This window comes from Papilio machaon, chromosome 19 (assembly GCF_912999745.1).
Source record: "Papilio machaon chromosome 19, ilPapMach1.1, whole genome shotgun sequence".
In the NCBI taxonomy this organism is placed as follows: domain Eukaryota; kingdom Metazoa; phylum Arthropoda; class Insecta; order Lepidoptera; family Papilionidae; genus Papilio; species Papilio machaon.
Genome location: NC_060004.1, coordinates 400,027 through 415,008, shown reverse-complemented (window position 1 = coordinate 415,008; position 14,982 = coordinate 400,027). Strand labels below are relative to the sequence as shown.

The 14,982-nt window shown below is 33.4% G+C and overlaps 1 protein-coding gene across 1 annotated transcript in view; it reads right to left on the bottom strand.

Moving 5' to 3' along the window:
- Positions 1 to 14,982, bottom strand: part of LOC106715676 (acetyl-CoA carboxylase) — a 43,018-nt gene that overhangs the window by 26,143 nt on the left and 1,893 nt on the right. The window contains exons 2-4 of the mRNA XM_045682695.1: positions 10,646 to 10,758; positions 10,248 to 10,414; positions 666 to 783 (exon numbers count right to left, since the gene is read on the bottom strand). Of these exons, the coding sequence (XP_045538651.1) occupies positions 666 to 783; positions 10,248 to 10,414; positions 10,646 to 10,758 (398 nt within the window). The remainder of the gene's footprint in view (positions 1 to 665; positions 784 to 10,247; positions 10,415 to 10,645; positions 10,759 to 14,982) is intronic.

Below are 14,982 nucleotides of genomic sequence, written 5' to 3'. Positions count from 1 at the left end.
AATTATACTCAATTGTCTTAAGCATATAATTTTCTTATTGTTAGTATTTCCATGTTCTTTTCTCAACATCTGAGGCATACATACTATTTTTTTTTCTTTTACATACTGCTTTAATATTACATTAGTCATGTAAATATTAATAATCAATATGTTATCAATTATCTGATTATAACATTTCATATAGATAACATATCGTGACACCCGATGACAATCAAATGTTGAATCATTCAAACATGTGTATATCAAAATAAACAATTCAATAAGTTTTCTAATTCATACAAACTTAATATGCCACTTTAGTATCAATGTTACCGTAAAAAAACTATGAATTATATTTAAAACAACAATATTTTTGATAAAAAAAAAATTCAGTCGAATGGATAACCTCCTTCTTTTTGAAGTCGGCTAAAAAAAAACTTCTTTGTTAATACTTCAAGAAGGAAATATTGGTTTTAAGGAGTTACATTGTAAAAAAATAGATCATTCATTTTTATAGAACAAAATAGCAAAGAAGAAATAAGTTCACATGATAAGAGACAACTTCTACCCATAGACATCCACGACATAACAAAAACTTTTTAATAAAACCTCTCAACAGGATCTCCAACTATTACTAACTCCACTACTGTTAAAAGACTGTTGTTTGAAACAATAATTTTATTTACCTTGTTTATAGGCTTGGTGCCTTGGAATCTCCTCACAAACTCCTCAGGTGTGGCAACTGTGAAATCCTTCTCTTGGAAACGATGGCTGTGGACGACTGTTCCCTGGGACATTGACGGCCTATGCAAATAAAACATTGATTTAAGCAAACATATTGGAATGTGTTCAAAAATTTTTAATTTAGCATGTGGACTGGAGGAAAACAGATCTAAATTATTGGTCTTACATTATTATAAGTTGAGGAAATTATAGATTTTTATGTCATTTTACTTTTTTTGTCAGTAAGTGTAGCACAGAAATCAAAAAATTTGAGATTTTGATTTCTGTACATAAAGCATAATTGACACTGACTCGTAATAAATATTTATGGGCATCAAGAAGGGAAAATGTACAAAATGGTACAAGTTAGCATAGCATTCTTAAAATAAAAACAATGCCTTTTTTATGAAAAGAAAATATTGTAGACAATATAGCTAAATTACCAATTACAAAACAAGAGGGATTACTTAAGTTATACGAATAAAAGAAACGAATAAATAAATTAACACTCGCATACCGTTAGTGAAATCGAGTGAAATCACTGCTCCACAAATTACTTAGTAAATTTAAAACAACAAAAACGGTTAATAAAATTTACATTTTAATCATACACAGACAACTCTGGGAACTTAAAATATGATTCTCATATTTTTATAGCTTACTTAATATAGGTATAATAGAAAATAACCAAAATACAATATTAAATTCTAACCTGTAGGGTCCTTCCGAATACAATCCATTCATCGCAGGATACATTATCGACGTTAAGGCAGTGTTAAAAAATATTATTCACAAAAAACAAGGCCGTTTTATGTTTATTTTAGTGTAAAAACAATAAAAATCTAACATTTCTCGGCCTAAAGTTTTGTTTTCATCCACTGACGTTTGACTTGCCAATCGCCAATAGTATAACCATGACAGAATCATACGATCAATGTGTCTCGCTTGCACGCGCACAAAATCGAATGTACGACAGAGATAGATTATATGATGAATTAAATTCCGAGTTGCCGTCATTACAAAATTGATGCAATAATATGTTTTCCGGATTGTTTATTTAGAGATGACTGGGGTCAATATTATCGATAGATTTATTTATGCAAAACATAATTGACATAAATAATATTTATTCGATGTTAATCTGTTTAGGTCTTTTCCTATAACAATTTATATCACAAGAAAAATAAAAAAAACAACGTAAAATTTATTCTGATTATTGTAAAAAAGCAAGTAAAATAACATTTTAGTACTGTATCGTTTATTCAATTCAACCGATGAAAGGTTGTTAGCCTCTATGAAAAATAACCATGAAATTTAATTGTGCGAGCCTTTCTACAAGACTGGAGAAAATTTATTAAAATTTATATACAAAATGTTATTTGTTAACTGTGTTATATTTGGAACTGAATACATGTTTTTAAAACAATAACTTTAAAGTGAATGTAGTTTTATATACCAAGATCAATCGTTAGCGAATAATTCTTATTAAAATTATTATTTTTCGTAAATAATTTATTCTACTGATAAGAATAAAAACACAGACACAACATTCGATCCTTGATCTTTGATACTTATGACGGATTTCATTGTTTTAACCTTTTTTGTCTTTATCCAAAAACTTAGGAATAAGCAACTTTAAATCGATGCTTGATGTTCATGACCCTGATGTTCTCGGTCAATCATTATAGTTGACTCGTACATTACGCGTTTTATTTTGTCTTGAAGGGATTTTCACAATCGACTATGGAAAAATACTTTCATATGCCATGTCAAAATTATTTGAACTCGTTACATAAAACTTCAAATCAAATATGCATGAGAGACAAGAAATGGCAAGTTTATATAGAAACACAATCTAATTATGGAAGGAGCCAAGTAAAGAAGGTGATAAGTGTTTAAATATTTTATACATTCGAATTAGCATAATTATAAAATTTAAAAAAATATTTATATCTTATAATTTAAAGGAAAAAAATTACAAAGCATTCATTGAAAATCGTTTGATTATACCACTTATCAACGTCGACTTTAGAATCCTGGTCAGACCTGTAAACATTTAAATAGCAAACATTACGTAAACGTTCACAATTACCTGCTTAACGTATTCGTTAATTCTACAACTGCAGAACGATACTTTAAAAGTTTTTAATTATTTAAGTATACACTTAATAACTGAAGTTGCTATTATAGAACTCGAGGCTATCTTACATATAAACTTCGATACAGGAAGATTCGGGATTCCGATAATTCGGACTCTGGCATCGTACAGCAGTGTTTTTTTCTTAATACACGCCTTAGTAAAGAATTTACGGAAGCTGAATGCACATAAAATATAAAGTAGCATTTTCAAGGAGTTTAATTTTCGTAAACCTACAATATTAATACTAATTAACACCAATTAATATCGCAAATTACTTATTTACATAATTGGAAAAAACTTACTGCAAAGTCGCTGTATTAGGCGGACGCAGTAGTTTACTGTCTTGATCTGTTCCATGGCTGCTTTCTCCTCCGTCAAGACAAGGTTCAGTTTGCACAGTGATCTGGAACTTTTGCACCAAATCGCTAGGCATGACATCCGTAGCCTCATCTTGTTCCCATGTGCTCGGATCCTCCGCTGTCGTATCACCCAGCACAAACCGTTTAGACGTCCTTCTCTTCAACATTGTTACGAAATTCCGAACGTTATTTACAAAAGTCACAAATGTCGATATTATGTCAGAAAAATTCATAAACGTCACTATTTGAGTAACATCACTATTTTACACGCGATAAGTTGTCTGAAAGTTTGGTTGGGAAGTTGTTTTTTTGTTAAATATAAATCGTGACTATTTTATTTTAAAAAACACTATTTCTATCTGTTTTTCAATGATAAATATTAATTTAATATTCGACCTATCTATTCATGAGGCCGATACTTTGACGTGGACTGGTAGAATTTTTATGTGAAGTTACGAAATCGAAAACTATCTACATAGAACTGGTTGGGTTTGCCTCATGTATAAACATGTACTTTATTGAAATATGTCATAATCTTGAATCTTGCATCACTTGAAAATACAGTAGACTTTTTCTATTAATTAGAAAAGGCGCAAGTATAAAATAAAATACATTAAACCAACAGATTCACACATGTAGCAAGAACTAAGAACTTCCAAAATACTAAAAACTCAATACTTTTGACCGATACATCGATGGTTGGATTTCTTTATTTATTGATAAATTCATCTATCCCATTTGTTAAGCTTAATGGTTTATGTAAAAAATAACAGAGCTATGTAACAAAGAAAGCAAATATTGAAAGCAAACATCAACAACACTTGTATCAAAACATTTTTAACTGCTTTATTTGCATTTCATTGGTAAACAGTCAAGTGATGCGCTAATCCTGACCTTCAGCGATGTGTGGAAGTCGCAACGGATTATGTTTATTTAGTACTAATATTATGACATACACGTAACATGTTAGTCTATTGAAAAGATTTTATTATCTTCTAAATGTAAAATAATTTAATAAAACCTAAAAACTCTGACCGATGAACTAAGGGATGAAATTGAATTGAAAGTGCCATCTCGAATAAAAGATATAGCAGTGGTAAAAAATATGGCGATTAACGTACTCCTTTTTTTCTAATTTAACGACTGTGATCCCGGATTACCGGGCTATTGACAACGTAGCCGTGGTTTGGTTCTTCGGCCCTGGGTCCCTTGCACAGTGACACCAAGAGAAATCTAAGTGAGTCGCGTTTGAGTCCATTGCATTGGATGCATGCTGTAGTATGGAAGGACTTGACGGGCAACATTCGACTCAGAGGAGCAGTCTTGTCATTAGCCGCGTACCCACCTAGCGCACAGGCTCACGCGGCAGCCTCGTGAGCCAATGCCTCGGCTGGTGTGGACGTGCCTCGGCCTGCCTCTGGCGCGCGTTTCCTCGACCGAGCACGGCTCGGCCCCGATCCATCTGTTGTCGGTAAACTTGACGCGCTCAAAGGTGCCTAAGTGAGCGCTGTGCGTTAGGTGGGGACGGTTATGTTTTGGCTCGCGCGCGAAGCTACTTCAAGTTTTGTCTCTTGCCGTGTTTGTCTTCTGTAATTTTGATATCATGGGCAGTCAGGAGGAGTCCAGTAGGTTTTTTTGATACGTGACTGTTTTCGTTTCTTTAAACAATAAGCAGCTAGGAAAATAGCTGTAGCTGAAAATACACGACTGTCCATTACGAATACTCGCGGACTTATGATGGCTCAGCCTGCCTCGCGAAGCGGCCACGGCCACGCGGAACAAAACTACTGGGGCTGTCGCAGGAGCCATCGCTCGCGATCCGGACACCGAGGCTGCCGCGTGAGCCTGTGCGCTAGGTGGGTACGCGGCTATTGCGATGCGCCATTTTATCTTCCGCTATCACGCGACCACACGACTGGGCTGTCAGGGAGCTAGTAAACCTTGGCTCCCTTTGTAGCCGGTGACCAGTGCGGTCGTTAGGAACAAAGTTTATATGAATGTAATTTTTATTCTGGACGTCCTTTCTCTCACAAATATACTATGACGAATATTCATAACTCGTCTTGTATCATATTTTTTATGACATTTTCGGTACATTTATTACATAAACCTTGGTATTACCTCGGCTACATTGAATGTTTACACAGATCAGAAGGAAAACAACAATGTTAGCCTTAGATGCGGTTTCCTGTGTAACAATTCCTTTACTATTCATAATTATCCTGTTATGTAAGAAATCAGAAGTCATCTTTTATTAAAAACAGCATTATTTCCTTGTAAATGCTTGAATAATGAGGGTAATGTTTTTCGATAACTTATGTTATTCCGAAGTATTTTAAGGGTAAATTCTGTAACTATTCTGTGACGAAAACAAAACAATAGAATTTAAAAGTGCCAAAATAACATCTAAAAAACAAAGTTAACGCGTAGAATAAATCGCTTGTTCGAGATTATGAGTTAAAACTCTGATAACTACGATAGTTACTTAATTTAGTTAAGTTATATGGGAGATGTTAAACGTCATCAGACACCAGTGGCCGTCAAACACTTAAACCGGTTTCTCAGGGTTAAGAACAGAAAATACGTCAATTATGTAATTTATTTCCATATGATGTTAGATTTTTTAACATTAAAATGCACTGTAGACCTTTAATTAAAAAATATGTATATATAAAACTAGATTAAATTGAGAATGAAAAATACTCCACAAGCATATGTTATTTTAGTATATGTACCTAATGATCTAACCGGGGTCGATATCGAACTTAAAGCATTGCTAATTCTCACTCTGATTTCTTCTATTGACCTAACTCAGAATAAATAAACAATAATAATAAATCTTAAAAGTAGGTAATTTGGCTTTGGGGGCCCTGAGGTAACAGTTCATTTTGGGAAAGGGGTCACTTGTCCAAAATAGTTTGGGGATCCCTGATCTACATCTATGCCAAATTTCATCGAGATTCGATGAGCCGTTCCGGGGATACCTTCAAACAAACATCCATCAATCCATCCATCTAAGCATTCGCAATTATAATATTAGTAAGAAGTAAGATATAGAATTTCAGTTTTTACGTCCACTACATGTATTTTGTACCAATGTAATATGCCCTATATCACTCCGGGGTAGAAGACGAATCTCACTCATCAAAATCAGTTAAATCGTTGTGGCTCTAGGCCGTCACAAAGAAATTTACATAATACAAACCAACAAATATATAAAAACTAACTAACATAAAAAATATTACCCTTTTGACAGTCGGGTAAAAAAACGAGGATAACTGAGTTAAATTACGTAAACATTTATTTAAATTATATATACTTAATACTTAACGAAGACACGGACGTCACGCTAAGTTACTATTAAAAAAAACCAAGACCAATGCAAAATGTTACGAGAAAATTCCATTGTTTTTGTTTTACATCAAACTAGTTGTGCTCGTCACTACGCACGTCCGCGTGAAATACTGTCTTCGGGTAGCATTTTTATTGACTTTGGTTAATTATTTTACTTAAAGTTATAAAAATTTCAACAAAATATTTTAAATTTAAAAACCATTCAAATAAATCTTGCATATGTGTATATGTGTATACAAAGTTCATCCCTTATTCCCTATTGTTATTTTGTACCCTTGAGGGTAAAACATTTACGCAGTTTGAATGTCATATTTTTTATATCAAATTAGCGGCTAAAAAAATAAGTTTCAAGCAACTGTAATAATTACGATACTTCCGCACCCACTTTCAACCCCTTACAAACCCATTTTTCGCGTTAAAAAGTAGCCTTCTCAGGCTCTAGACTATCTATGTAGTAATTTAAATCGGTTCAGTGGTTTTGGCATGAAAGCGAGACAGACCTCTGTCTGTAACTCTTACTTTCGCATATTTATATTAGTTTGGAAGTTAGGATTACAATGATAATATTAAACCTACTTATTATGACATTTTATGTTACTTTAGTACATAAATTTAATCTTCAATTGCAGAGTCTAGACCTACGTAAGTACTTTTTTTTATTTAGTTTTCATTTATCTGCATTATTTAACAGCCATTTTGTTTAACTTTATAAACAATATAAGGGTCAAAATGACATTAAAAAACATGCTGCTTTAATAAGATCCTTGACATTTATGACATGCCCAAAATAATGTTTCGCGTGCCCTTGGTTCGTCATCCCTGCCATAGACCACGTTTAAGGTGCGATTGTAGTCAGTCGGGATTTATGTTTTTTAGTATTTACCACAGGCCATTTTATGGTAAATTTTCTCAGTGTTGTCATTTAATACATTACTAATATTATAAATGCGAATGGACGGATGGATGTTTTTTAGAAGGTATCTCAAGAACGGCTACATAGATTACGGATATTTTTTTCACGGTCGCCAGTTAATTTACATATAAAGTAAATCGAATACAACCTCCTTTCTTACATTTATTTTTTTAGTAAACATTAATGATGCAATTTCTCGTGACCTTTTTTTAAATACTAATATACATATAATTTTATAAAAAAAATTACATAATATTGTGTTAATTAAAAATTTTGCGTTTGAATTTGTTTTCCCGAATTTGGGAAGATTTTGCTCATTTTACTATACATAAATACATTTTTTTCACGCACACTTCGCACGGCATTTATCAACAAAGTTTTTTCTTTACTTAGAAAAAATCTACATATATTTTAAAGTTAACAAACACATAATTAATAATTGATCAATGAATAATAATATATTTCTAACTTTGTTATTTCTAAACAGCATCAATGTAAACAAAAAAACAACTTCCCAACAAAACAAACTTTCAAAATAGAACTATAAAAATAGCGCGCAAATGAGTTGCAATAAATCCACTGCACTTTATCTTTACGTATTTGGTAATCTTACCAGAAAGGGTAAAACTTTTAATTCACTAATATAAAACGATTTTTTTTCGTAATAAATCCTATGTGCGTAGAGTACGAGGTACACGCGCAAAGGTTATTCGACAACTGACAGCTCAGTTTGCCGCCATTTCTGGCAGACACAGCCATACTCAATATTATGGAACTTGTACACTTGTCAGTCGTCGCATTTTTTTCATCTGTACAATCATTAAAATTGTAGTGGCTGCATGTCATAAAAAAATCATATGTTTTTGTGTTGTTTATAACGAAAACCCGATTTAATTTTTTTTTCAGTATTACAGAGTTTACCAAGCACATAAGTAAATCTTTGATTAAACTTTCAATTTATCACATGATACTTAATAAAATAAAAAAAAAACTGTGTACAGTACGGTAAAGTGTACAAGGTACTTGACATCGGGCGATCACGATGACGCGCTGTTACGTCGCTTGTCCATTGCGTTGAGATAAAAAATTCACTGAACGAATTAAATTGAGCAACTTGCTTAGTTACTAAGACTTTGTAGGATCGAAAAAATAAATACACATATACGTATAATTGGACAAAGTAGATATATGCTAAAAACGAAGTATACAACTGATACGGTCACATTTATATTATGTTCCTCTATATTTTAGCTTTAATAGAGTTATATAAAAGCTTTATATTTCCTTCGTTGATTTTTAGATACCGTATGATTCTAACAAATCGATACAAAATTACGAATTATTTTTGATAACAATCAATTATCAGTTCATTGTATTAGGTACTTTATAATCGCTAGGGCTGAGGGCGTAATCACTCCTCATCGTGACTATAAAAATAATCGAGATTACGCTTGCACGACGCATTTTACGACACCACGAACTATGTCAAATTAATGTGTATTTTTAATGCCTATAGGACTATAGGCGTTGGCTAGGAGAGGCAGGTAGGAGGTAAGCCCCATCTAAGGAACCTATATTTATAATCCTTATAGACAACTTAAAAATAACTTGCCGGTATTTCGTTAAAAAATTGGACCACATGTTGATAAAGCCGCATTCACATTTGCCTGACGTGTCGTGTCGTGACGCTTTCTGTCGTGATGGCTACTGTTCACATCTATGTGACGCGTTATGACGCATTTTTAATCAGTTCCGTTATAGCTCTCGGAGAGTTTACACATTCGCAATGTTTTTTCATGAATCATCCGATTCGGATTCAGATTATGAAGAAGATATGCAGTTATTGGCACTGGCAACACTTCTAATAAAACAAAAAAAGAGAAGAAGATATTGGATACATCCAGTAAATACAAAAAGATAGTTTAGTTTTAATAGATTGATCCTTATATTGTTTACATTTTGTATCATAAATCGCTTTATATTGTCGTACGTACTCGATCAGCTCGTCGTCCATACCTTCTGACGCGTCACAACACGACACGTGCGCGTGCACACTAGTCCGACCCGCTGTGTCGTGTCGCTGCGCCGTCCCCCGCACCTCACCCAACTGACGCGGACCGGGATCGCTACTGACGCGACACGACACAAGCCATCACGACACACTGCGTCAGAGAAGTGTGCACGCAACCATATTAATTGTATGAGACCGATACCTTTCTGACGCATCACGACACGACACGTCAGGCAAATGTGAACGCGGCTTTAAGCGTTGTTGCGAACTTAAGTTTTACACTACCTAATATTCAGATAGATTTATTTTTTAAACATCAATAATATAATAATGTATCTGTATTATAATTAGAGTGGTAACTATGGAAATAATTAGTAGATGGAAAATACTAATTATGTCTGTCGTAATTTTCTTTGTTTGGTGTCTAAGGTCGACTGGTAACAGACCTCGCTTCGTTTAACTTCACAGATTAAAGGGCATTTGGTATACCGTTGAATATTTTTAACTTTATATTCATTCATAAATAACAAATTTTACGTTCTGTAACATGAACGGTAAGATTTTTGTTTGCAAACTTTAGTTGTTGGGTTGATATAAACTAGTGGATCCCAAAGTGGTCCCCCAGTGAACCCACTAGGGCAGGGTAGGATAAGACGCACCGGAAGAGATTGTTGGCGGGAAATTAAGTACGCCAGTTTTATGTATAAAGAAATGTATCAGCAGGGGATTACTAAAGCTAAAAAAAGTTCGGTACTGTATATACTATACCTTAATTGGCTTCTCTTCTCCGCAAGCGCGAGCTGCTGAGCTGGCGTCAGCATTCTCCTGATGTTAGGCGGCGGTGCGTTAGGGAAAGAGTCCCTGCCCTCGTGGGAGGGACCCTCGTCGTCCGGCTCCTCCACCACTTCGTCTCCAACTATGAACTTTGGCTCGCCCTGGGAAAACACCAAGAAAGTAAATTAGATATTTAAATGAACTAGATGAATGACAGACGCATCTGTGTTGCCAAAGTGATTGTTGATTTATTAAAATTAAAAAAATGTTATGTTTCCCTCGCTCTTTCTTTCTCTCTATCTCCACTAAAGTCAGAGACTACAGCGAGTTTTTTTTTTTGTAATATCGGCAGTGCGAGTTGGGAATACATACTTCACATAGTGTCAACTCACATTATTGTCAGCGACATCTGTTGACTCAATCTTCTCGAAGTTGTCGCTCTCGCTGGAGGAGCAACGCGCCTGCTGCTCCACTTGCCCCGCCTGCTCCCGCTCCGCCATGCCGCCTGCGACAAACATTAATAATTTAATTAATTAGAGTTTTCACTGCCGAAACATTTGTATTAAAACGTATTTCCAATCTTTTCAATTCCTTAAAAGAGCGGAGATAACATTTTTTTTTGTTGCACAGGTCTGTAATTGATTATTTCCTTTTACATATTGGGCATTTAATGTTCCATGCGTTCCTGTTGCTTTTGTCATAGCAAATAATATGTCGTGTCGATTTAGTAGCACTTAAAAATAAGTCACTTTCAACATAATCATCAATATGTCACGATGTATCAAATCCTTTCAAAGCCTTTCAAAGTATTTAATTATTTAAATCGCAAAGAAAATGCCTTTATTTGACCATCATTCGATATGAATTTTACCCTAGAGTGTGGATACACACTATTTTATGTGTTCTTCTGTCTGTGATACTGTTTGGATGCAGATACTATTTATTTTAAAATCTTGTGTAAAATCCAAAGACATTTCAAATACTTATATTTAAAATTAAGGCATGACCTGAATTATACCGTCCAGATTAATAAAATACCCAAGAAGAGCGGTATTAAGAGCTCCCGAAACCCACGTGCATTTATGTCTAGATGTATGAATTTAGAAGAAGCGAGAGAGGTGTGTAAGGACCGCGCCAAATTGAGATCTGTGGTTTATGCCTACCCCTCTGCTCTGTGATGTTGTTGTTTGGCAAAATCAATCTTTGTTTTTCATATTCATACACCGTAAGTAATGATTTTAATTAACTTTGTAAATGTAAGTGTACCGTAATTTATTTTCTCGGTCGATATGTTGATTTCAATTTATAATTAGTATTGTAATATATTATTTATTGGACTCCGAACCCGTGACCGTTGACACTACGGTGACGTGCAAGGTAGAGTTATGTTACCACAAGTTTGTATTGTAAGTATTGAAAATCGAAAGAATTACGTTAATCCATACATATTAATATGGTGTCGAATGACAGTATGTAGAGAATATACAAAGAAAGCAAAGAAACATAACCAACGTAAACGGTCAAGGTATTAAAATCAAGAAATTGAGTTTGAGCACTTCTTGTAACTAGAGTAATTTTTTAGTCTATGATTTAACAATGATATTCAAAATTCAAATATAAAACCATAAACTATATTTATGGTCTGCATAAAACATTAGCAAAATAACCCATCGTAGAAAGCAATTAGGAAATGGAATTTTTACTACCAGGCGCTTTATATCGACATTCCTACGTCTTGGAGTAAGAATTCACCGGTCGGAATGTCCTTATTGGAATCAATCGAATATCTTTGCCGATGGAAAATTCTTCAAGGTGTTCAAACGAAGTTTTCATTAAACTCCGACTTTATGATTATCACCTATCGTAGCGTTATATTATGTTCGTATGCACGTCTCATTAATCAAGACCATTATAATCGGTAGTTTGTATTACTTCCTTTATAGTGTTTCTAGGTTATATTTTTTGTGAAAAGTATCAAACGATTTCGTGAATGTTTTCTTTAAATTGATTACGATTAGATATGTCTTACACATCAGTTGCAAGATAAAATATCACTGTAATGTGTCATATTTTAACGTTAAAATAACTACTTATGTTGTGACATCTTGCATGGTTAGTTATTTAATTAAGATTTATTTATTTGTTGACGATTTATTTATAAAAAGAGTCTTCGTATTATGTTAATATCCGAGCTGTACATTGTGTTTCCATATACCTTTCCTTCCTTGCCCTACGATTGGTGAGATTGAGGACTTGAGACATTTATTTTCTATTCGAATTCATCTAATTTAGTATTTAAGTACTTAATTTTTAAGTTTCCTATTATAGGGTTCATTGAAAATCGGCGCCACAGTATCTGCCGCAGCACATGCCGAATGAATGCCTTTTCTTTTGAATAATTTCTTTCTTGTTTGTCTTGAGTGCTAGGAAATATTATTAATATCAATATTGAGCATATAATACATTAATAGCAAAAATTATAAGAATTACTTATAATTTTTATATCCTGCTGTTGTTTAACACAACATATCAATACACTCAATTTGTTAAATGTAATGTACGATTAAGTTCAAGGAAAATGGACATTTTGTGAATAATAAAATGTGTACGTGTATAATGTGTAACTTGAAAATATTTTCCTATTCATATTCGATGTAAAATGAAATTGATTTTCGATGTGAGAGAACTATATTACTTGGCTACTTAAGTAATTATAACTTAAAACGGCATCTTAACTAATAGGCAAATTTTCAATTGCGAGTGCTATATTTTTTGACAGTGGGATTACACGCGACTTTACGAAGTCACTATATAGTAACTTTTATGATGGACCAGCTGTCGCACGCGATTCCGTCCGCGCGATTTTAAAAGAAAAACTCAGTTTCCTTCTTCTGTGTTATTTCAGACTATGTTTTACATCTGTGCCAAATTTTATCAAGATTCGTTGAGGCGTTCCGTAAAATATCTTCAAACAAACATCCATCCATCCATTCATCTAAACTTTCGCATTAATTTTATGTTTTCTATTATTACCTAAAGAAAATCCGTCGAAAGCAAAACAAGCCCATCGTATTAATAGTCCGTGAAGTAAAGTTTCCACTTTGTAATTAATTCTAGGTTATCTGTGGTTATCTTGTGTCAAAGCTCAAATGACAGGAGCATCCGAGAGGCGCGTGCGTTTGGAGGTGAAAAAGGACGCGATACAACTTAAGAAGTTAAATAGAGGACGTTTGTGACAACTGTGCTTTTAAACCTTGATACCCGTTTGCTTAATAAATATTGGCATTTAAATTTCCTATAAGAAATACGAAGAGATATTTAGGTATACGAAGAATTAATTCTTTTGTACCTAACATTTAAGACGTTATGTTCTTTGTGAATCATGCTTACGGCAAAAGATTTTACCAAGTCTTAGTATTTCCTTCAAAGAAGAGTGAATAGGCTGATAATTGACTAGAGATTTTTTCACGATGTGCGTCATAATAAAAAAATACCTCTTGATGGATAACCTCCTCCCTTAAGTATGTTAGTAACACTACAGAATGGCATTAATTTTTTTTATGTTGTTCATCCATTAAAAGTTTTATAAGAAGAAACAATGGCACGATTTGGACGTAACAATTGTTTGCAACATATCTTATTAACATTTGTATCAATGTTTAATTACAACCCTAAGTTATCGTTATCGATAAATAATTACAAAGATGAACGTAATGCGATTGCATGCCAATCTAATGAATATGAACGTTTATGAATTAGTTCCCGGTAAGTATATCTAATGTTATTCAGACTATCAATTATTCTAATTTTCTATAACGTCATTTTGTTAAATAATGTTAATTTTGTTAAATAACACCTTGATGACTAGTTTATGTTGATCCACGTTGAAAAAGACTAAGAAAGCTATAGTGTTCGTATAAATTGGTACGCCATTTGAAAATGATTTTTTTTATCTATGCAGAATCTCAAAAGTTGTTAACAATGAAGATTAAAAATAAAACCATTGAATTCAGGGGTTAAACGTTCAGTGCTCAAAGTCGTTTTGTGATGGCTTTAGGAATGCTAAAATCTTTATTTAGTTATGTTAAAAGATTCAATATTACGGTGTATTTCCACTACAGAAATATTGTTTTTTTAAACACAAAATGAAATGAGAATTTTTAAATGCAAGTCAATAAGCAAAAAACCCACATTAACTACAACTCGTTATAGGTTGTTTTTTTTTTATAGTATAAAGCAAACTTGTACTGCGCATTACTTAACCTTATGTAGTCCTTAAGTATGTACAAAACCTGAGAAACAGCGTATCCCCAATATATATTGGTAATTAGGTAACTGCCGCAAAAAGGTTAATCTTCATAATAAACTGCACAAGAAGAGTCAGGTAAAAATTACCTGCGTCCTATATTGTTGCTGTGAACTATATATCTTTTTTCTCCGTTGTAATTTCGTAAAAACTTTAATTAAATAATTAACAATCAGAATGAATACCAAAAGTGCTGAATTAATACGAACAAACATGTTGCTTACGATCTACAATAATTAGCCGCAGAGTGGTTAAATGGTCATTTAGGTCCCTTAGTGCAGATGAAATTACAATATAGATAAGCATTAACGACTCTGGGAGCGGCATTAAGATATCTACTTTGGCCGGTCTGGTCAGCTGTTGCTAAAAGACAACTCACAGCTTGAGAAAAAATGTGTGTACATAAGTTTGATTAATTTGACA